The sequence below is a fragment of the Panthera leo genome, chromosome B1 (assembly GCF_018350215.1).
Source record: "Panthera leo isolate Ple1 chromosome B1, P.leo_Ple1_pat1.1, whole genome shotgun sequence".
NCBI classification, from domain to species: domain Eukaryota; kingdom Metazoa; phylum Chordata; class Mammalia; order Carnivora; family Felidae; genus Panthera; species Panthera leo.
In genome coordinates this window covers 202,282,579-202,305,950 of record NC_056682.1, presented here as the reverse complement: position 1 = coordinate 202,305,950, position 23,372 = coordinate 202,282,579, and the positions used below count along the sequence as shown (strand labels likewise).

The 23,372-nt window shown below is 59.7% G+C and overlaps 1 protein-coding gene across 1 annotated transcript; it reads right to left on the bottom strand.

The window, feature by feature from the left end:
• Positions 1–4,625: 4,625 nt before the first annotated feature.
• On the bottom strand, positions 4,626–22,963 carry LOC122218546 (basic salivary proline-rich protein 1-like). The gene is made up of 7 exons (XM_042936747.1): positions 22,673–22,963; positions 18,299–18,400; positions 17,810–17,935; positions 9,977–10,107; positions 8,856–8,932; positions 5,242–5,489; positions 4,626–4,763 (listed from the first exon to the last, which is right to left on the bottom strand). The coding sequence occupies exons 1-7, from the start codon at positions 22,961–22,963 to the stop codon at positions 4,626–4,628; spliced, it is 1,113 nt and encodes a 370-aa protein (XP_042792681.1).
• Between the last annotated feature and the right edge of the window lie 409 nt (positions 22,964–23,372).

Genomic DNA, 23,372 nt, shown 5'->3' with positions numbered 1-23,372 from the left:
GTGAGTGAATGAACCAGCGAGTTAAGGAGTGGGTGAGCACGTGAGGTCCAGAAACTAAGGGTGTGGGGTGTGAGGTGTGGGGTGCGGGGTGCTCCAGTTCAGCTGCCTCTTGGGGGCGTCCCTGGATGCCGTGGGGGGCTGTGCAGTCACCCCGTGGCCTGGCCGATGAGGTCTCGCCTCTGGACGGTCAGGGTCACTGTTCACGGAGGACGTGAGCGTGGAGGGGGCACGCGTGTGGATCCTGAGCCCCCCCGAGTGGCTCTGTCGTGCGGTGTGGCCTCTGTGTGTGCGGATCTGCCTGTAAAGCCGACGTGGAAGGGAGGTGCAAGGTTTCAGTCAGCGTGTTTGTGTGCGTGTGCCTGCCTGTGTGTGCGCCCGCGTGTGGAATCGTGTGTTTGTTGTACGTGTGTGCGGGTGCGTGTGTGTGTACGTGCGGGTGCATGGGTGCGTGGAAGCGTGTGGGACGTGGGAGCGCGGAGGCAAGCCCACCAGGCGGCAATGGTGTTTTTCCGGGCCGGGCACCGCGGGCGCCCTGGGAAGGTCACTTACTGTCTCCCGCCTGTGCGGCCCTCTCCCACCTGCCGGGCGCTCCTGCCCCCGGGCCTTGGCACTTGCTGCCCGGCTCACGGTGCCCCCCACCCTCCGTCTCTGCCTGCAGACTGTCTTCTCGGTCGTGCGGCCCTTGCCCCCACCCCCCACCCCGGTGCCCCCTCCTCACCCCTGCCTCCCTCTCATTTCTGGCCAGAACCTTACCTGTCTGACCGGCCACTTGCTTCTCTATTTGTCTCCCGCCTGCCCTTCGGCTCCCAGGGAATAAACACGTTTGTCTAAAGGAATATGACAAACATTATAGAGAGAGGACCGGGGGGGGGGGTGGGGAGAAGGGGGGCTGGCTGCCGGGAAGCTGAGTGGAGCTGAAAACCCCGGGTTCTCCACCCCAGGGCCAGACATTCCCAGGCAGCGAGCCGGCCCTTCCAGAGCGAAGGAGGCCCCTGAGGAGGTTTCCAGAGCCTGGGCGCCCAGGGAGGGGGCAGGGGGGGCACGGCCCGGCCAGGCCAGCAGCGTCTGGCCCCCGGGCCTGGTCCCAGAGGCGGTGGGGAGCCATCGCTCTGACAGGCAGCATCGGTGGGGTCAGACCTCACAGGAGAAGGTGGCGGCTGGGGGCGGGGGGGGGGCGGGGGGACAAGGGGGCGGAGCTGGCAGCCAGACGGGGGCTCGCCGGGTGCGGAGGCTGCGGCCGAGGCCATCTGAGTGCGCCGGACACCGGAAAGCCGAGAGGGCCCCTTCCGTCTGTGCGGACGCCGGGCCAGCAGCCCCCTGCTCCCTGCCTAGGAACGCGGCCCGGGTCTCCCATCGCTGCAGGGCAGTCGTGAGTAGAGGGACTGAGAACTCTGTGCGGCGTCCCCCCACCCTGTCCCCGCCCTGCACGTGTGATTCTGTGAGTGTGGGCAAGTGTGTGCATACGTGTGTTCAATCGTGGATACTTACGTGTGTGTGCACACATAGGTGCGAGCACGCAGACACGTGTGGGTGTGTGAGTGCACATGAGTGTGCACACACGTGTGTGTATGCCTGAGTGGGAGTGTGCACCTGAGTATGTGAGTGTGGGTGTGTGTGCATACGTGTGTGTGAGGGGTGCGGGGCGGGCAGGGGCAGGAGGGAGGGGCAGGAAGAGGGAGGGCCGCCCGTCCGTGCTGTACTGACAGATCAGACAGGTAGTGAGCTCACTGCCGAGGGAGGGATGTAAGCCATCCTCGTGTCTCCCCCTCCTCCTCCAGGGAGGTGGGTGGTGGGCATCCCGCAGGGTGGGCTTCTGGTTTCTGGAAAGCCCCCGGTGGCCTGCTGCCTCCGCCTGGCCCTCCTCTGCCCCCCTATCTGTGCGGGCGCAGGGGCCTTGTCCTGCGGCCCCGATGCAGTAAGGGTCCCTGAGCAGGGCCAGTTTTGGGGGACGGCCGGGCACTCCCTCCCTTCCCTGTTTTTCTGACCCTGCCCTGCGTGTGGATCGCCAAGCTGAGCAGAAGCAGGGAGCAGGCCCTCTCTCTCACCGGCCCCCCTTTTTAGGGCAGGGAGGGGTGCACCCCAGGACTCTAGCACAGCCCAAACCTAAAGCTCTCAGGTTGTGAAGAGGGGAGCAGGGGGCGTCCCATAGCAGGGGGCTGGGGCCCGAGACCCAGGTGGGGCGAGGTGAGCGGGGAGACCGAGGCTGGGCAGAGCCCGGTGCGGGGAGAGCGCCTTCCTCCCAGACGCCCAGCGGGAGCCCCCATCAGAACCGGGGCCCGCGTGATCTGGGGAGGAGGGACCGGGCCTCGCGGGGACCAGCCTGGTTCTCTGGGGGGGATGGGAAGAGGAGCAGCTCTGCAGGCGAGCTCAGGGACACCGGGCGGCAGTCGTGCAGACGCCCACAGACCCGGGAGCCGCGGGACCAGCCGCGCACCCCCCACGTGCTGGCTCCCAGCAGGCAGAACGCCGAGCGGGGCCCCGGGGAGGACTCGGGCCCACCCTGCCCGCGCCACGAATAGCTCTCCTCGTGGCTGAGTTTATTTAGAGGGACGTGGGCTGAGGGGCACTGGCTAAGGGAGCGCTTTCGGGGTAGGGGTCCCGAAGGTGTCCCACGCAGGGGATCGGGGCGCGTGGTGGTGGGTCCAGGGTGGGCGGGACGGATGCCAGCCTGGCCCCTGACACAGGGGTGTCTTGGGTTTCCCTCCCGTGGACCTTCCGCTTGATAAACCCGGGGTGCCGTGGAGAAGCAGGTGTCCACAGCAGACGCTGGAGAGGTCTCGGAGCTGTTGGCTCTGGAGGACGTTTGTCCTGCCCTGCCACTCTGGGGACTCCTGGCAGCAGGCACGGGGTTAGGGCCGGGCCTGCAGGGGCCATGGAGCAAGGGGGCGCCGGCCAGCAGGTTTCCACGGTGACCAGCTGCTTCTTTCCTCCCTCATGGGAGATGGGCAGGGGCCAAGGTCTATCTGCCTGACCCTTGAGGCCACGGGGACGGTCTCCAGGCTCGCAGTCCCCTGGAGGGTCAGGCGCCTGAGCTAGGAGGGGGCGACGGGCAGCCCGGTGCAGGAGCCCATGGGATCCGGGGGGACCGGTGAGGTGGGGGGTCCGTGGGAGGGTACAGCCGCCCCGGTCCCCTCGGGGTGGGATGGCTCTGTAGGGACCCACACAGTCTCAGTGGCAGACGGCCGTCAGCCTTGCAACTGGGCAGTGGGTTCCCCGCCCCGTGGCCTCTGCGCCCCTAGTCCCTGCGCCCCAGTTCACAGCCAGACCCGGGGGCTCACCCCCGAGCATGGGCTGGCCCCCCATCCTGGCACCCAGCAGCGTCCAGGGACAGAGGGCTTGGCTTCTAAACTCTGTCCTCTCACCCTCCGGAGCCAGGCCACGGTCACCCGTCCCTCGCAAGGTGGCCCTGTAGCAGCCCCCTGCCCCACACCGTGGCCCTTGTCTCGTGCGGCTTGCCGATGGCTCCCTGGATCACGTCCGAGTTTCTTAGGCTGCCGTGGCAGATGGCAGTGGAGGCTATGGCTCTTCACACTGCCCCGTGGCCAAGCTCTTTGACGTGAGACCGTCCCCCCACGGAAGGAGGCGTGCACATCCGGGGCCCTGGTGGCGCAGGGCCGTGTGGCCGGCGTTGGCCACGGGTAGGAGAGGGTGCGGGTTCCGGACCTGCGCCTTCAGAGTCAGAAAGGCTTTCTGTTCTTCCTCCCGGGCCTGTGCCATCACCGTGCTGTGTCACATGTCCCAGCCGGGCCCCTGGTCCGCAGAGGAGCAGACCCACACACAAGTGGTTGCCTGGGGTCAGCCCCCATCTAGTCTGACTTTGCCCGCTGTGGACATTTGTAGGTGTTTGTTATGCAGCAGGAGCTGACTGATACAAGGCCCTGCGTGACCTCAGCCCTGCCCCAAGCTTCACCAGGGGTGCTACTTGGGCGCCCACGGCCACCACTTGTCGAGAAATGTTCAATGGCTCCCTCCTGCTCCATCCCTTCCAGAAGCCTCCAGCGGTCCTCCCTTTCCTCATGACGTGGTCAGGGCTCCAGCTGTCTGGAGTTTTGGAAGCCAGACCTCCACCCGCCGCAGCTATGCTGGGCTCAGGCAGGTGCTGGCATGGGAGGGACCGACGAGTGCCCTCTGGGATCTTTCCCGCCTCACCTGCCTGCGTCTGAGGGATTTGCGGCCAGGAGTCTGGGGGAGAACTGAACAGGTGCTCCGAGAAGGCAGGCTGTTCCCAGACTTCAGTGCCAGGCCTGGCCTGGTGGCCGCGGCTGCCGTCTGCTTCCTCGGTCACGACCCAGGCCCCGGGGGGCCGGCCGGGGCCGTCGGCAGAGCGTGCTGGCTTCAGACTCTCTCAACTGGAAATGGGGCTGCCGAGAAACCACGAGAACAGGAAGCACGGCTCTCACAGCCCCGCGATCGGAGGGTCATAAATAAACGTTAGCTCTTTCCTCTGGGGTCCTTCTGCTCCCGACAGTCTCTTCTGCAGCAGGGTTTTCTGTTCCAAACGGCAAACGACCAGCTGGTTTTGGATCATTGCCAAGGGCAGCGACGGTGGCCCAGCCCAGCCCAGAGATGTAGCAGCCGTGCTCCGGGGTGCTGGGAAATCAAACGGGGCCCAGGCTGTGGGGTTTCTACGGCAACCGGGGGCCGCAGGCCCCCGGGTTGTGACGACGAGGGGCTGGGCTCCAGATTTTCCCCAGTCGACCTGAAAGCTTGGGTCTCAGGCGGTCCCAGGTGGTAAGCAAAGCCTCGTGTGGAGGGACCCCGATCTGGGGGGCGGGACGCAGCGAGGACCTCAGCGGGCACTCCCCTGCTGGGGCGGATGATGAAGCGGAGGAGGGGATCAAAACTTGGGGGGCATCTGTAGGTGCTGCCGTGTGGTTCTCATCTCAAACGAGACTGAACGCACGGCCGCCACTTCCCCCGATCCGGGAGCGAGGTGAGACAAAGCACGTGTCCCGTGGGTCTCGAAGCTCAGAGGTGCCGATGTGGTGGCACTGGCCCTGGGCCCGGGGTTCTCAGAGGGCTCTGCTCCCCGGCCGCCTTGTTTCCTCACTGAAGATCCCAGGCCTGGCGTCATGGTGACGGCCCCTCACCGCCCCGTCACCTGGTCTGGGCAGAGGCTCACGGCCCAGCTGGGGTTTGTATGCACCGCGGCCGCTCCTGTCCCCCCGACTTCCCGGGCCCGTTCACCCCACATCCCCAGCACGGCGTCTGTCTCCTGCAGGAGGCTTCCTCACTGCCCACCGGGCTCTTGTTGGGGTTCTGGAAGCCGCCGGCCTCGCGGGAAGAGCGGGCTCTGGGGCAGGACGGCGGGACCTCGGGAAAGGGGCCCTCGTGCTCAGGCACGGGGTCCCTACCGCGGGGGCAGGCAGGCCGAGGGGCGGCGGAGCCCTGCTGCTCCCCACCGGGTCTGTTCCCCAGCTCGGGTCGCCCGCTGGCCCGCTGACCAGCTTTCTCCGCGCATCCAGGGTCTCCAGGGGGCGTCGCTGGGCCTGGGTTAAGGGCCACTCGCCAGACACCCTTTTAAACCCGAAGTGTTTTTCCAAACTCCCGAGTTGAAGGCCAAGCTTACTTCTTGGATCTTTTAAAAATCGCATTAGCTGCTGAAGCTGTGGATTTACGGCTGATGACGGTTTTGGCTCTGCCTCCCAGGTTTTGCTGTTGAGTGTCCTTATGCTTATTTTATTACAAACAGACCTTTATTTTATGTCCTTCTTGCTCCAAAACGTTTACGTTCCTAAGGGGTTGGCTTCCTTCCTTCCTTTTCTTTCTTTTCTTTCTTTCTTTCTTTCTTTCTTTCTTTCTTTCTTTCTCCCTTTCTTTCTCTCTCCCTTTCTTCCTTCCTTTCTTTCTTTCATTCTTTCTTTCATTCTTTCTTTCTCTTTCTTGCTTTCTTTCTTTCTCCCTTCCTTTCTTTTTCTTTCTTTCTTTCTCCCTTTCTTTCTCTCTCCCTTTCTTCCTTCCTTTTCTTTCTTTCTTTCTTTCTCCCTTTCTTTCTCTCTCCCTTTCTTTCTCTCTCCCTTTCTTCCTTCCTTTCTTTCTCCCTTCCTTCCTTCCTTTCTTTCTTTCTCCCTTCCTTTCTTTCTTTCTTCTTTCTTTCTTTCTTTCATCTTTCTTTCTCCCTTCCTTCCTTCCTTTCTTTTCTTTCTTTCTTCCTTCCTTCCTTCCTTCCTTCCTTCCTTCCTTTCTTTCTTTCATCTTTCTTTCTCCCTTCCTTTCTTTTCTTTCTTTCTTTCTCCCTTTCTTTCTTTCTTTCATCTTTCTTTCTTTCTCCCTTCTTTTCTTTTCTTTCTTTCTCCCTTCTTTTCTTTTCTTTCTTTCTTTCTTTCTTTCTATCTTTCTTTCTTCCTTCCTTTCTCCCTTTCTTTCTCTCTCCCTTTCTTTCTTTCTTTCTCCCTTCCTTCTTTTCTTTTCTTTTCTTTTCTTTCTCCCTTTCTTTCTTCTTTCTTTCTTTCTTTCATCTTTCTTTCTTCTTTCTTTCTTTCTTTCATCTTTCTTTCTTTCTTTCTCTCTTTCTTTCTTTCTTTCTTTCTTTCTTTCATCTTTCTTTCTCCCTTCCTTCCTTCCTTTCTTTTCTTTCTTTCATCTTTCTTTCTTCCTTCCTTCCTTTCTTTCTTTCATCTTTCTTTCTTTCTCCCTTCCTTTCTTTTCTTTCTTTCTTTCTTTCTTTCTATCTTTCTTTCTTCCTTCCTTTCTCCCTTTCTTTCTCTCTCCCTTTTTTTCTTTCTTTCTCCCTTCCTTCCTTCCTTTCTTTTCTTTCTTTCTTTCTCTCTCTTTCTTTCTTTCTCCCTTTCTTTCTTTCTTTCTCTCTCCCTTTCTTTCTTTCTCCCTTTCTTTCTTTCTTTCTCCCTTTCTTTCTTTCTCCCTTTCATTTTTCATTCTTTCTTTCTTTCTTTCTTTCTCCCTTTCTTTCTCTCTCCCTTTCTTTCTTTCTCCCTTTCTTTCTTTCTTTCTCCCTTTCTTTCTCTCTCCCTTTCTTTCTTTCTCTCTTTCTTTCTCTCTTTCTTTCTTTCTTTCTTTCCCTTTCTTTCTTTCTTTCTTTCTTTCTTTCTTTCTTTCTGTGTTCGGTTGCTATCTTGGTCAGCTCACAAATGTTCGCGGCCATTCTCCATCTTTATTTGCACCTTCAAACAAGATATAAAATGATCCCCGGTGGTAATCCCGAGTGCGTTCTGCTCTAAATTCAGTGTTGCAATATTAATGCTTCCTCTGCAGCTCCCCTCATGTTTATGTCGACCTGTGTCTTTCTCCTACCCGCCTCACCTACTGTTGCTTTATTTTCTTTTATGTTATCTCTTGTAAGCGCCAAGACGTTGAAGCATTTATTTATTTTTAGAGTTTATTTATTTATTTAGAGAGAGAAAGAGAGGAGGGTGGGAAGGGGCAGAGAGAGAGGGAGAGAGAAGAATCCCAAGCAGGCTCAACGCTCAGTGCGGAGCCCAACACGGGTCTCGATCCCACAAACCGTGAGATCATGAGCCGGGATCAGGAGTCAGACGCTTAACCGACTGAGCCACCCGGGAGCCCTGAATCATTTATTTTTACCAACCAGGCGTCCTCACTGCTAAGTTTGGAATGAGATTTGTCACCCACCCCCCCCCCCGCCCCTTGCTGGGTTATTCCTTCCATTTTGTTTCTTTCTGGTCACGTATTTTCTTCCCCCTTCAGAGTCCTCTGTGATGATTCAGAGGGCAGACGTCATGCGTTCTATTTTACCACTTTCTTCTTTAAGCCGTCGTAAACTTCTGTTTATCTAATCCTCTGGGTGTAAGCAGTAACCTCTGAGCCCGGTTCAGAAGACGGAGGAAGCCTCCCTTCTGTGGCGTCTCCAGCCTTTCCGCGGTCCATTCACTCCCTCAGACCACGCACAGCTCCCACTTCTTGCTTTCACGTTTGAATCGCTCCGAGGTTGGTGAAAGCATCCTGTCCGGTGGGCACCTGGGTTTTACAAGTGCTCGCCTCCGGGGCTCCGCTTAGGGTCTCAGTTACAGCTCCTGTCTGCTGCAGGCTCACTCCTCTCAACTCCTGTTTGTATCTGGCCCCGACATCCCAGCCGCCTGTGTCCCATCGCGACACCCCATTGTCGCGTCACTTCGGACGGCCGCCTTGGGTCTTTGGGGAATCACGGGGAAGCAGCTTTTACAGAGAGAGGTCCCGGGCCATCCTCCTGGTGCTTTCACAGACGGGCGAGGCGCTCGGGTCGTCCCGTTCCCAGCATCCGGTATCCCCTGGTCTTCTGGCATCTTCTATTTCACTGGGGAATATGAGCTCAAACCAGGGGTGACTGTCGCAAGATCATCAGTTTATTGTCTTCCCTTGGAAGCTTTCCAGATGCCTTGATTTCCCGGAAATTGGAATATTTTACCGACATATCCTTTGGCAGCCTTCTTTCTGCCCGCAGTTTCAACTTGTGCCCGCAGTTTCAACTTCTGGAGCCGGAAAGTTTCCTTCCATCGTGTCCCGGGCGTCACTCTGGCCCCCTGGCTTCCCCATCTCCTTCGGGACCGTTTGCCCACAGGGATGCCAGGCCGCCCGGCTCCCTGCCTCCTCCTCGGGCGACCGCTCACCTTCGGGGGGTCCATTTCCTTTGTGCCTTGGACACGTTCCTCCAACTTTCTCCTTTGTCCCAGCGTCAAGCCTGCCCTGCCACTCACTTCTTACCTCGAAGACTTTGTTGCGTTTCTTCCCGTCGACGGAGCGGATTATCTAGAATTCTGTCCCGCATTATCTTGCCTTGAGCTTCGAGGGGAGAAAGCAAATGTGAGCCACGAGAGTGAGGATGAGGGGGGCACAGGGGAGGTCTCGTACCGGTCAGCAACGCCAGCCTGCATCACACCCGGTCAGGCTCAACCTCTCACCACGTGACGACAGAGCAGCCGGGGCCACCGTGGGGCCACTTTTCTCAGGGGTCTCGGGAGCTGCTGGGAAGATGCTCCTTCCGGACGAGGAGCAGACAGGTGGGCCCGGGGCACCGGGGCCCGGCGGGCCCAGCCTCCTGCGTGGCCGTGACTGAGACGCAGCTGGCCTTTGGACGTCACGCGGGAGCGCACACCCTCCGGAAGGCAAGTGCCCGGGGTGGGGGGCCGGCCTGCCTCGGGCACGCTGCAGGCCCCCTCTCTTTCTCTCTGCCCCGCCCCAAATCCAGGCCTCTTTCTCCAGGCTCTGGAGCAACACTGGAGGGCAGGGTGACACCTGCGAAGTGCCCAGAGGGGTGCCCGGCTTGTCAGAAGCCTGTGATACATCCAGCTGTTCTTTGATTTGTTCGAAACTACTTTTATTGAAGTATAAATGCATATTATAGACACACACGCCTTGTTTGGGATTGAACCGTGTTCCCCCCAAATTCCTGTGTTGACGTCTCAGCCCCCAGGACCTCAGAACGTGACCGTATTCTGGAAATAGGGTCCTTCCAGGTGTAATTGGCTAACATGAGGCCATTCGGGTGGGCCCTTGTCCATTATGACCTGTGTCCTTATGAAAAGGGGACATTTGGATACAGGCCCAGGGAGAAAGCCGTGCGAAGACAGAGGCAGTGTCGGGGGCCGTGTGTCTGCAAGCCAGGGGCACCAAAGGCGCCATCGAGGCCCCGGAAGTGGGGGGAGGGGAGAGTCTGGGACAGGCCCAGGCCTGCTGACACCTAGATCTGGGACTTTGGTCTCCTGGCGCATGAGAGGCTGGGAGTGTGTGTTCAAGGTGTCAGGGCAGCCCTGGCTGACGGACGCCCTCACGCCTGCGTGGGACTCACATCATCAGTGGGTTTTTATAACTGGACACGACTCTGTGGCTGGTGTCGTGCCCGGGGCCCTAGAAGGCCCCTCTGGTCACCGCGGCCCCCCACCCCGGGGTGGCAGGGACAGGCTCTGCCAGCCCGCAGTCGGGCAGTGCCCACCTCCTCCCCGTGTGTGTGTCTGGGGGCCGGGGTGGGCCGTGTGGTGCGGGGAGGGGGGGACACCTGGGCGCCTTTCTCCTGCTCGCGTACCCACGAGCGGCGTCCTGGACCTCAGGGTACATGGTCCCCCCCACCGGCAGCTCCCGCAGTGGCTGCACCAGCCCCACGGCCACCTGCACACGCGTGGGCTCCATCACCACATCCTTGCCAGCATTTGGTGGCTGTGGGACGGAATCACACAGCGAAGAAGGTTTTAATGTGCGTTTTCTGATTAACGACGTTGAACCTTGTTTTCCGTATTTATCAGCTGTTTCAATTTCCTCTTTTGTCAAGTGCCCGTTCCAGTTTTTGTCCGTTTTTCTGTGGTCTTGTCGACCTCGTCTTCCTGATTTATGTGAAATCTTTACGTGTTTCGGTTGTGAGTCCTTTGTCGGACTGTAACGCTGTCTTTTGTGACAGGAAGTGTTAACATAGTCCAATCTAGGTTACGAGCCAAAGACTATCACATTTTTGGCGGCTAATGTTCGAGAAATCTTTGTTTATTTTACGCTAAGGTCATGAAGATGATTACCTGTATTTTCCTCTAAAAGCTTATTGTTGGGGCGCCTGGGGGGCTCCGTCGGTTAAGCGTCTGACTTTGGCTCAGGTCACGATCTCACGGTTCGTGGGTTCGAGCCCCACGTCGGGCTCTGTGCCGACAGCTGAGAGCCTGGAGCCTGCTTTGGGTTCCAGATTCTGTGTCTCCTCTTCTCTCTGCCCTTCCCCTGCTCGCTCTCTGTGTCTGTCTGTCTCTCAAAAATAAATAAATGTAAAACATTTTTTGAAAAAAGGCTTATTGCTTTACATTTTGCATTTAGATCTCCAGTTTATCTGGAATTCACTCTTGTGTATAGTGTGAGGAAGTCAGCCGGGAAGGGCTGAGCCCCCTAGGGTGTGGCACCCACTGCCTGGCTTGTGTGGTCGCTTAGTAGATGCTGCCTTCTAGAACCTTCTTTATGCTGATCACAACACCTGGTGTGTCTAAGCTTGTTTCTTCCCCCTTTTTTTATTATTGTGGTAAATACACGTAAGAATTGGCATCTTACCTGTTTTCAGCACCCCCACCCTCCACCTCGAGCACGCTTTCTGTCTTCCCAAAAAGAAACTGTGTCCCAGGTCCCGTCCTGCTTCTGTCTCTGGGAGCTGCCTCCTCTAGGGACCTCATATAAACGGAGCCATACTGTATTTGTCCCTTTGTTTCTGGCTTATTTCACCGAGCTTAATGTCCTCCAGGTTCATCCACGTGGCGGCAGGTGGCAGGTGTCCTTGCTTTTTCAGGCCGAGGAACATCCCATCGTGTGGCTGGACCACGTCTCGTTCATCCGTCCGTTCTTCCACGGATGCTTGGTTCCTCCACCTTCCAGCTGTTGAGGTCTCGGCCTGCCTTTGATTTAGAGAAGCTGCCCCCTGCCCCCACCCCTGCAGCTCGTTGACCACGCAGCGAATCTTCTGTTTTGTTTTTAATATTTATTTACTTTTGAGACAGAGAGAGAGGCAGAGAGAGAGGGAGACACAGAATCCAAAGCAGCCTCCAGGCTCTGAGCTGTCAGCACAGAGCCCGACGTGGGGCTCGAACTCGTGAACCTCGAGATCACGACCTGAGCCGAAACTGGAAGTCAGACACTTAACCGACTGAGCCATCCCAGTGCCCCACACAGTGAATCTTTTAAAATCCCTTTTTGTGTCTCATGGAACAAATTTATTTGAGAGGAAAGATTTTCCCCGAAGCCCTGATCCTTTGCTCTTCTGCCGGGGTGCTGCTTTTTCATAAACTCAGCGCTTATATTCTTTCTGAACTTCACTCACCCTATTAAGATGGTGTCTTCCCACGCAGGCTGGGGGGCGGTTTCGTCTTCTGCCCCAGCCAGGGGTGGGTCGACTCCCTCAGGGTGACAGAGCGGCTGACCGTCACATTCCTAGCACAGGTCCTTGCCCACGAGTGGCTGATTTCTCCTTTGGGTCACACGTCCTGGCCAGACGCCCCCCCGGCTGGTCCAAAGGGATGTACTCAGAGCAGAGCTGGATGAGCCTTCAGCATGGACCTGGCCGGGAGGACGTCACTGAGGTCTCTGAGGCCATTGCTGGGGCTCAGAGTTCTTTGGGAATCAGAACAGAAGGCCAAGTCCGCGATGATTCCTCAGGTGCTTCTCCCGTAAGCGCAGATCTGGGCAGAGACGGCCCCACTTAGCTGTGTCCTGGGGATGGCCGTGTGCCTGGGGCCACTGGCACCCAGGGGGGTGGGGGGCCGCCTCTGCCTCTGCTTCCCTATGCTCCGCACCTCCCCAGCCTGCCTCGTCCGCCTCCTGCCCCACGGCTCTGGCTCATGCCGCCTGTTTCCTTGTTGGTCCCTCCCCTGCAGTCCAGGGCCCCCCGGCCACTTTCCCCGCTGTGGCCAGCGTGACACTGCCATGGCCCCTCACGGGACAAGAGGCTAGAGGGACAGGAGGCGTCACGTCCCAGGGGCCTGCGTGGGCTCCACGGCCCCCTGCTCCTGGGGACCCTGCGGCCAGTGGAGACTGGGCACAGGGCCTGGGCTGCAGGATGGTGGGGCACAGGGTCGTGCAGGGGGAGCAGGGAGGAGCAGTGGGGCGGATGGGGCTCGTTCTTCCCGTTGCTCCCTGGGACCCCCAGGGAGGCCCCTCCCGCGCTCCCCCTCTGTGTGTCCTGCTGGCTCAGATGCGACCCCGATGCTCCTCACAGCCGATACATCAGATAATCCCTGTCCCCGGCTGCTGGGACAAGCCCCCCCGCTGTGTTCTCTCGCAGCCTGGAGCCCGGATGTCCAGGGTCAGGGCCTGCAGGGCGGCCGGGGAGGCCCCTGGGCTGCAGATGGCACCTCGTCCAGCGCGTCCTCTCCTTGTAAAGACCTTACTTCTTAGAGCCGTTTTAGGTTCAGAGCAAATTGGAGTGGCAGGTGGCGAGACCTCCCGGTGCCCTCCCTGCCCAACCCCCCACCCCCCCCAGACTCCCTGGCCACCCACCAGTGTCCCCGCCGGAGTGGGACAAGCCCGGCTCCCGTGTCGTCCTCGCCCAGAGCCCACACCGTACGTCGGGGTCACCCTGGCAGCTGCACACTCCGCGGGTTTGGACGAGCACGTAACCCTCGTGTCCCTAAGACCTGGCCTCCACGCAGAAGCCGTTAGAAGGCAGGACGGACCGTGTCACGCGTTGCTTGCAGCCCCCGGGGCGCCTGGGCCCCCCTGCTAGAAAGGCCGGCGGAGCCTGCGTCTCCTCGGACTCCGGGCCCCTTCCAGCCGCAGCTCTGCGGTTGCTGTTCCCTCCGTGTGGACGCCCTTCCAGGTGGCAGTCTGCCTCCCGAACCCCATTCCCACGCCTCCTCAGAGAGGCCTTCCAGCCGCCTCGTCTGAAGCAGACGCCCCGCCACGCTCACTCTGCTACTCTGCTTCCCTCTGGCCCTGTCACCACGAAGGGAGCCCCGTCTGTGTGACCCCGCGTAGGCCAGGGCTCCAGAGCAACGCCAGGTATTGCGGGGTCGGCTAGTGGGGGGAATGGGGTGGGTGGGCGGAGTCACAGGTGAGCGGATGGGTGGAGCCACAGGTGGGTGGGTGGGCGGAGTCACAGGTGGGCGGATGGGCGGAGTCACAGGTGGGCGGGCGGAGTCACAGGTGGGTGGATGGTCGGGGTCAGGTGGGTGGATGGGCGAGATCAGATGGGTGGATGGGCAGTCACAGGTGGGTGGGTGGAGTCAGGTGGGTGGGTGGGCGGAGTCAAGCGGGTGGGTGAGGGGAGTCACAGGCGGGTGGATGGGCGGAGCCACAGGCGGGTGGATGGGCGGAGTCACAGGTGGGCGGATGGGCGGAGTCAGGTGGGTGGATGGGTGGGGGTCACAGGCGGGTGGGCGGAGTCACAGGTGGGTGGATGGGCAGGGTCAGGGGGGTGGATGGGTGGAGCCACAGGTGGGTGGGTGGGCGGAGTCACAGGTGGGTGGATGGGCGGGGTCAGGTGGGTGGATGGGCGAGATCAGATGGGTGGATGGGCAGAGTCACAGGTGGGTGGGTGGAGTCAGGCGGGTGGGTGAGGGGAGTCACAGGTCGGTGGGCGGGGTCAGGTGGGCGGATGGGTGGGGGTCACAGGTGGGTGGATGGGCGGAGCCACAGGTGGGTGGGCGGGGTCAGGTGGGTGGATAGGCGGGGCCACAGGTGGGTGGGCGGGGTCAGGTGGGTGGATGGGCGGAGCCACAGGTGGGTGGATGGGAGGTCCTTCTGGTGCTCGCCTGGGTTGTTGGTTGCGTGGGAAGGTGTGAGCTACGGACGGCTTGGCAGGGGGAGGCCTGACTGAGGGTGACTGGCGGGAGCTGGGGAGGTGAAAGGGTGACGACTGGCTGGACGGGCAAGTGGAGGGAGGGTGGGATAGTGGTGGGCTCCAGGCACGGGTCCCTGAGTGGGTGAGTATGGGAGGTGAGGGGAGGGTGTGCGGGGTGGGCTCCCACGTGAGTAGGGGTGGATCAGTGTTGGTGGTCGAATGGGTGACGGGGTGGAGGTTCTGGCGTTGGCGTTGGCGTTGGCGAGGGACGAGATGAAGAATTACTCAGGCGCGTGCCGGGGGGAGGTGGTGACTCAGGCACCCGGAGCGGGTCGGTGGCGCCTGGACGGTGTGCGGGTAGGTGGACGGTGGGCGTGTGGGGGCGCGGTTGAGGGGCAGGACTGGTGGGCGTTGGCTGGGCGGATGGACTGGCGGCCAGAGGAGCTCCCCTCAAGTTACCCTGTTACCACCTGTACCTCAGGGCTGGCGGGATTGGGTCCTGCCGGGGCTGGGGCGCTTTGCACCCTTTCTCCTTTCATGGCCCCGGCTGTCAGAATTCCATGGGGAAGGGGTGGGGGCAGCCGGCCCTGGACAGGAGGCCACCGGGAAACCACCAAGGCTGGGGCATCCGGAGGTCACCCTGATGGAGCAGGTGACGAGTTGACGTAGCGTGACCTGGCCCTGGGGCCACTCTCTGGACATCGAATGGTGGCCAGGCCCCTGGGGGGGACGCTGACCAGGCGGCAGAGGGGTGCCCTCACCTGCCCGCTGGTTGCTGTTTAAAAGCTGGAGAGCCAATAAACCAGTGCTGCGGGGAGAATCCAATGACAAGACGTGGAGTGATTTTACTGCAGGGCCACATCGGGGCCTGGATCGCCCCCCGGACTGGCTGAGCTTAAGTGATCAGATTCCGAGCCTGATGGACGCCGATGGGCGGCCCTAAGGCCCCCTTGCCACCCCCCTGGGTGCAGCACCGCTTTTGTGGGAGCAACTCCAGGCCCGTCTCCTGCCGAGCGCCTGGGCGGTCACCGCAGATGCCCTGGATGGGCTGGGACGGTGTCCTTCTCGGCATCTGAGAGCAGCCTTCCCCTCGCACAACAGAACGTCTAGACAGCTGGCAGCCCCTGGGACCCCTCCCGGTTTTTCAGGCCGGGACACCGAGGTTGCCAGATGGGGGGACCTGTGAGTCCTTGCACGGCCGGGGCAACGTCTGGCCCCCGATCCCATCCACGGGAAGTGACGGCAGTGCCTGGTGGGTCGCCAGGGCCCCCCGGCCACGAATGGGACCATCCGTCAGGCCTAACACGTCCGCACGTCCTGACTGCCAACGGGATCATGTCTACACTGCTTAGCTCTGGTGCGGACGGCAGTGCGACACGTTGCTCATCTCCTACCTTCCCCTTTGTGCCACTTGGCTCACCAGACAGGGGAAGTACGTGGGGTCCCTTGATGCTGTGTGCCAGCACCTACACACTGGGCCTCTGGGCCTTTGCACATGCCTTTCTGTAGCCTGAAAGAGATGTCCTTTCCCCTGCCCCCCCCCCCCCATCCCTCAGCTTAGGTATCCCTTCTTCCAGGGAGCCCTCCTGATGCTCACTCCATGTGGTCTGGGTTGTTTTGACACCTCTCCTATTCCAGGGACCCAGGAATGGCCAACAGGAAGGGACTTGTGTCCCTCTAGCCCAAGTGATGGACCCACACTGGACCAATTGCGGGACATTGGCTACCACTGGTGGCCTTGTTATGCTGCTGGGGCCACCTGGCCACCACCTGGGGAGAAGCGGCTTGAGGATGAGTCCAATACAGAGGAAAGCAGCAAAAGACAGCAAGAGGTGATGTCACAGAGCCCCTGGATCCAGCCATGCCTGAAGGTGTCTTAGTTACCAGAGTGAGGGAATTAATTAATTTGAAATTCAGTTTCTTCCTGATTGAGACTTGGTAGTATGTGAATGTCTAGGAATTTGCCTATTTCGTCCATATAGTCCAGCTTGTTGGCATGTAATTTTTCATACTATTCTCTTACAATTGTATTTCTGTGGTGTCAGTTGTGATCTCTCCTCTTTCATTTGTGATTTTATTTGGGTCCTCTCTCTTTTCTTTTTGATAAATCTGGCTAGAATAAACAAATTTATTTTGTTTATTCTTTCAAAAAACCAGCTCCTAGTTTCACTGATCTATTCTACTGGTTTTTTTTGGGGGGGGATTCTACTGGGTTTTTTTGGGGGGGGATTCTATATTGTTTATTTCTGCTCTAATCTTTATTATTTCCCTTCTTCTCCTAGCTTTGGTCTTCATTTGCTACATCTTTTCCAATGCCGTTAGGTGTGAGGTTAGCTTGTGTGTTTGGAACCTTTCTGGCTTCTTGAGAGAGGCCTGAATTGCAATGCATTTTCCTCTTAGGACTGCCTTTGCTGCATCCCAAAGGGTTCGGCCGGTAGGGTTTTCATTTTCATTTGTTTCCATGTGTTTTTAATTTCTTCTTTAATTTTCTGGTTAACCCATTCATTCTTCAGTAGGATGTTCTTTAACCTCCATGTATTTGAGGGCTTTCCAAATTCTTTCTTGTGGTTGATTTCAAGTTTCACAGTGTTGTGATCTGAAAATATGCACAGTATGATCTCAATTCTTTTTGTAGTTGTTGAGCGCTGATTCGTGACCCAGTATGTGATCTATTCTGGAGAATGTTCCATGTGCACTTGAGAAGGAATTGCACTACTAGGTATTTATTCAAAGGATGCAAAAATGCTGTTTCGAAGGGGCACATGCACCCCCATGTTTATAGCAGCACTATCGACAAGAGCTAAAGTATGGAAAGAGCCCAAATGTCCATCGATGGATGAATGGATAAAAAGATGTGGTTTATATACACAGTGGAGTACTACTCGGCAGTCAAAAAGAATGAAATCTTGCCATTTGCCACTACGTGGATGGAACGGGAGGGACTTATGCTAAGTGAAATAAGTCAGTACGAGAAAGGCAGGCATCATCTGACTTCACTCATGTGGAATTTGAGAAACTCAGCAGATGAACATAGGGGAAGGGAAGCAAAAATAAATAAACAAATTTAAAAAATACAGAGAACAAACTGAGGGTCGCTGGAGGGGAGGTGGGTGGGGGATGGGCTCAAATGGGTGGTGGGCGTTAAGGAGGGCCCTTGCTGGGATGAGCACGGGGTGTCACAGGTAAGCGATGAATCACTGGGTTCTACTCCTGAAACGAAGACGACACCGGATGGTAACTAACTTGAATTTCAATTTAAAGAAAAGAAAAAGAAGAAGAAAAAAAATTCAAATTCAAAAAGTAATGGACATTCAATTAGAAGTTAATACACGTTTTTCATTTTTCTTTTTAATATGTATATATATATTTTTTAACATTTATTTACTTTTTTGAGAGATAGAGAGAGACAGAGCATGAGCAGGGAAGGGGCAGAGAGAGGGAGACACAGAATCCGAAGCAGGCTCCGGGCTCCGAGCTGTCAGCACAGAGCCCGACGCGGGGCTCGAACTCACGGACCGCGAGATCGTGGCCTGAGCCGAAGTCGGACGCTTAAACCGACGGAGCCACTAAATTTCTTTTTAAATTTAGTGTTGCTGCAGCTCTGTGAGCGGCTTCTGTTACCGGTGACTGACCCCTGGTGCAGATCTCGGAACCCGGCCTCCGCTGCCCCAGCTTTTCCACCAGGTTGGGTGATCCGCTCAGGCTCAGCCGGGCGTGCGGGTCACTGTGGGACCTCGGCACCGGCTCCTAGGTTCACACCAGGGACCTCACAGAACCCAGAGCCGGGGGACGGAGGTGGTCACGTCCGAGGCCCGGGGAGGCTGCGTGCCGTCCGCAGGGCCCTGTGGCAGCTGGCAGGGTGAGGGCGCGGGTCCCAGCCTCCTGGCCCAGGGAGTCTGTCCACCGCCCTGTGGGGTCTGCTCTGGCTCCCGTGGGGGGCGGGGCACTCAGTGGGCTTCAGAGTCTGGCCTTGGATAAGTCTGGGGTCTCCCAAGGCCTGTGGCATCTCTGGCCAAGGACAGCCCTCTCCCTCCCAGAGGCCCTGGCATTGCCCTCTCGGCTGGAGAGAAAGTGTGGGCGGGATCCCGTGGCTTCAGGTCCTGCACTCACTTTGGTCCCGGGAGGTGCAGAGGGTGGAGGCAGCTGGACACGAGAGGCATCAGTGTGAGAAGCAGTGACTCCAGCGTCCTCTGCTGTGCCTCCTGGGGCCACCTGGGGGCGTGGGTGCTGCTGGGGGCCTCTCCCAGGCCCCCCCTAGGTGTCCTGAGGGCAGAGTAGGGCAGAGCAAGGGTCCCTTCTCCCAGGGGAGGCTGGACCCAGAGAAGGGAGGGCCCACGGAGCCTCCCCTCCCCTCCCCTCCCCTCCCCTCCTCCCCTTCCCCTCCCCTCCCTTCCCCTCCCCTCCCCTTCCCCTCCCCTCCCTTCCCCTCCCCTCCCCTCCCTTCCCCTCCCCTCCCCTCCCTTCCACTCCCCCCTCCCCTCCCCTCCCCTCCCTTCCACTTCCCTCCCCTCCCCTCCTCCCCTCCCCTCCCCTCCTCCTCTCCCCTCCCCTCCCCCTCTCCCCTCCCCTCCCCTCCCCCTTCCCCTCCCCTCCCTTCCTCCCCTCCTCCCCTCCCCTCCTCCCCCAATCTGCCCTGTTCCTCTGCTTAGAGCTCTGTATGTGTGCCTATGTGTGCGTGTGTGTGAGTGCACACATGTATGCATCCATGTCCCTGTATGTATGTGTATCCATGCCTACGTGTGCACATGTATGCGTGCCCACATTGCATGTATACGCACACACGTGTGCAGGTTTGCCTGTGTCTGCGTATACATCTGTGTGTGTGTGTGTATGCATATGCATGAGTGTGTGTGTGTGTGCAGCCTGTGTGTGTGCATGTGTTTCCCACGAGTATGTGTGGTTTCGCATGTGTGTGTGCACAGGACTGTGTGTGCTTCCCCGTCGACGGCGGGCGCCTGGAGTGTTTGCTGCGTGAATGGGTCCGTCCCCACAGCGCGTCTGAGCTTGAGGACGAGCCTCTCAGGGGACAAACACGCTCACTTTCCGGATGATGTCAGAACTGTTTGCTTGCTTGGCCCCCCCCAGCTACGCTGCAAGGGAGGCACCAATAACTTTGTTTTGCAGCCGGGGAGATTCAGGCTCAGGGAGGGGGTGTGGTCTCAGGGTCCCATCGGGGAAGTGGGGCTCCTCCTGGTCCTCCTGATTTTGTCCCAGGCCGTGGTCTGGGTGCTGAGGCTGGGAGCTGGGCCCCGTCCCAGGCTCCGGGACGCCTGGGAGGAGGCAGGGTCCCTCGGCCCGGAGCCTGGCTTCTTTGTAGGGCCTCCTATGCCTGCCTGGTTCCAGGGCCCCCTCTCCCCGCTTTCACGGTGGGGCTGGGCCAGAGAGGGGCCTAGGGCAGGGGGAGGGGCTTTCTGGGCACGCAGGGGAGAAGCCCTCCCTCCCTCTCTCCCTCCCTCCGCCACAGCGGCACCAGCCTGCCCACCCATCCACCGTCAGACGTGCACTTAGCAACTCTGCCCAGAACCCAGAGAGATAATCGGGTCACAGCAAAGAGTGAATTATTCCAGGAGAAAGTTTTAAAACCCATGAGCCTCCAGTGCAGAGACCCGCTGTGATTCAGTGTAGAGGTGGCCCTAGAGGGCACACCCTTTCTGGGGGCCTTGCTGACACGGGCTGGGGGTCTGATCTGGGGACCAAGCTAGCTGAAGCCCTCCCTGCGCCAGGCCCCGCACGAGGGCACAGGGGGAGCCAGATGTGCCCCAGCCCAAGGAGCCCCCATTCTGGTGAGAGACAGAGGGCCAGACACAGGTAGTGGTAGTTGGGGGAGGTAGAGACGGGGACCCACATGGGGCTGTGGGGAGAGGGGAAGGGAGGGAAGGAAGGGGAGGGCCAGGGAGCACCCTGCAGAGGAGGGGATTTGTTATGGGGGCATCGGAGGGGGTCGGAGGAGAGAAGGGGAGGGCATCGGAGGAGGCAGGAGCTGCACGGGACAAGGCACAGGAGCCTGGAATGACCGGAGGGGGTCAGAGCCCGGAGGACCTCATGAAGGAGAGCATAGTAAGTGGTGGTTAGTGGGGCAGGTCAGGGACTGCACCCCGGCCGTAGGTAGCCTGAAAGCTGGGATGAGGAGAACTCCTACACATCCTTCAAAGCCCTGACCAAGTGTCCCAACTCCCTCCTAGAGGTTGGATGCTCCCAGACCTAAGGTGTCTCTTCTGAGAGGTGGGTTTCTGTGGACTGGCTGAGATGCCCTGAGAAGGTGTCAGTCCAGTGCCCCACTCACCGAGGGCTCCTAGACCCTGGGTTCTGCTTGGCCTCACCCCTTCCCCCTGCCACCCCGCACCTGTCACTGCTTCCAGGCTCTGCATTGATTGTGTCATCAAGTTGAGTGACATCCTGAGCCTCAGGGACGCCACAGCCAGCGTCCCTATTCTCTGAGGCTGGCTGGTGGGGGTCTAGGAGCTGTGGGGCCCGGTGGCTGTGGGGCCTGTGCGGCGCTGGGGAGGCCCTGGGGGGGGTCCTGGATGTGGGACGAGGGGCGTTGGGGGGGGCGTTTTCAGGCAAGAAAAGGGTGGCAATGCTCCCCCAGACCCCGAAGCTGCCAGCCCTGGGGGGAGGGGCCTGGACCGCAGCCTCCAGTCCCCAGTGGATGGGGCAAGACTCACCATGACAGAGGGGATGTCCCCTGAGGGGACAGAGTCAACTCCACTGTCCTCCAGGCAGGACCTGGGACCACCCTGGGACCACCCTGGGACCACCCTGAGCTGGGAGGAGGGGCTTTGCCTTCCCACGCTCTCCAGGGAAGCCCCTCCCCCCGTGGAGATGCTGAGCCTCCCCGAGGGCCTCTGTCCCCTCCCCGCCCTCCCCCCCCCCCCCCCAGCACGGAGTGGCCTGGCCTGGCTCCACAGCCAGATGCTGGGCCCCCGCTCTGTCCACACTGGCTGGCCTCCTGTGGGGTGTGCAGGCCCTAGGGGAGGTGGTGACCCTGCCAAGGTCTCGGGAGAGCCGGAGCCTGGGCAGGGCGATGACCAGCAGGAGGAGGGTCTGCTGGGGGGGGGGGGGCGGGGGGCAATGACCTAGGAGGGACACTCCCGTGGGCTGGTGGCCCACAGCGACCGGGGCTCTGAGCCTCACTTCCAGGCCTGTCCCCCACCCCCAGTCCACACCTGCAAGGCCACGCTGCCCAGACAAACAGCTCTGAGAAAAGCCTTTCTTCATTCGGCAGTCTGACCCTCTCTCTTGGAGAGCCTTCCTCCCCAGACAGACGGACTCCCCCACCCCCTGCCCAGAGGGGGGCACCGAGCAGGCCTCCCTTCCTCCTAATCTCCAGGATCTTCCCTACCTGAGCCAGTTGATGCCTGGAACTTTCCACTGGAGCAGGGGAGGAGGAAGAGGGGGAGGAGGGGAGAGAAGGTCTGGGGGCTGGGGTGGGGGGTGGGGAGAGGAGGCCGGGGGAGGGGAGGAGGAGGAGCAGGAGGGGAGGAAAGGAGAGGGGGGAGGGGAGGCAGCCCACCTGCCTCCCAGCCCACCGCCCCTCCCATCGCAGCCTCTGCCCAGGGGCCCTGCTCAGGGGTCTCGGTCCGGCCGGGCAGCTGGGAAGCTTCCTTGGGGCTGTAAGCCCACGGCTGTGAGCCCGCACAGGGCACTCTGGGTGTGCAAAGACACGGACACGTGGTCAGCCTCTGCTCCGGAAGTGCTCGCTTGAATACTGTCTGTCTCCTAAAGTCACCCCCTCCTAGAACCTCAGGATGTGACCTTGTGTAGAAATAGGGTCTTTGCAGATGCGATTAGTTCAGATAAGACACCGGAGCAGGGTGGGCCTAATCCCAGCGGCCGGTGTCCTTACAGGAAAAGGAGAGGACGCACAGTCCCGGGGACATGTGGGGAGGGGGCCCCGTGAAGACGGAGGCAGAGGTTGGAGCGTGTGGCCGCCAGCCCAGGAGTGCCTGGAGCACCGGATGCTGTCGGAGGCAGGAAGGACCCTCCCGGAGCCTGCGACACAGGCCCCGAGGCCCTGATTCGGACCTGGGGCCCCGCAGACGCGAGAGTAAGTTCTGCGGCTGTAAGCCTCGGGTTTGCGGGACTTTTATGGCCGCCCCCGGCCACTTGTCCCCACCCGGGCCCACACCCAGGCACGCCTCTGCGTCCCTCTGACGTCGCCTCTGTGTGTGCCTTCATTTCTGTCCGCGAGTTTTCACCGCTGAGCGGTAATTCCTTGTGGCGATGGTTCATGGTTACTTTCACTCCGGGTTAACTCCCTCTCCACCCTTACCAGTCGCGTGGGCTTAGCAGACCTTTCTGTAGAGCCTCGTGTCTTTTGAGTTTCTAGAAACAAATAAATCTCTACACACAGTGAGGTCCTCCTCGTCCCCTCCCTGGCCCCCTCCCCCTCCCCCTCCCTCCACGCTCAGAGGTGACCCCGACCCGGAGCAGGGGTGCTCCTGTACCACTGCTGTGAGACGAATTCCGAATGCCCCACGACACCTGGTTCACATCACCCATGACTTCGCTGGCCGGGCACTGGGGAAGGCTCTGCTGGTGGCGGGAGGGGGGGCCCTGCTGGGGGCTCTCCCGTGTGGCTGTGCCTGCTGTCCTCCGAAGCCTGGTGGGGGCTGGATGTCCAGGTTGGCCACTGGGTGCGGGAACCCGGTTGGGCAGCCGACCGGTGTCCCCCACACAGGACCGCTCCAGGTCGGTGGGACTTCCCCCGGAGTGGCCCCGGCGGGCCCCCCCGCGTGCGTCTGCTTTCTGCGGGGCTTCGAGCTCCGCTCGCATCTCGGCAGTGAGTGCCATCTCTCTGGGTCTGGAGGCTGTGTCCCGGAGCTCAGGGTCCCTCTAAGGCATCGGTGGTGGGGACCGGCAGGTACTCAGGTCCATGAACACAAGACCCTTGGCTCAGGCTCCTGGCTGGGCAGAGAAGGGGCTTGGTCACGACTGTCCTGTCTCTAGAGGTGCCGGATGCTCTCCCTGTGAGCTGCTTGGGCCTCCCCGAAAACCCTCCCCGGAAGATGCGGGTCCTGCCGTCTCAGACATTCCGAAGTCGGCTCTGCAGCCCGGCGTGGAGGCCTGAAGGGACCCACGGGGCCCACTGAAGCAGCAGGGTCTCGGATCTGACCCCCTGGTCTCTCCCTGCACTGCCTGCCGGAGCCTGCGACCCTCAGGAGGACGTGGGTGGACACAGCTC

Coding starts and splice junctions, on each gene's coding strand:
- LOC122218546 (XM_042936747.1), bottom strand. CDS start 22,963: ATGCGAGCGGAGCTCGAAGCCCCGCAGAAAGCAGACGCACGCGGGGGG. Junction 10,108..17,809: donor GCACCAGGGGTCAGTCACCG/GTAACAGAAGCC, acceptor TCCGTCCCACAG/CCACCAAATGCTGGCAAGGA. Junction 8,933..9,976: donor GTCCAGGACGCCGCTCGTGG/GTACGCGAGCAG, acceptor CTCGTCCGGAAG/GAGCATCTTCCCAGCAGCTC.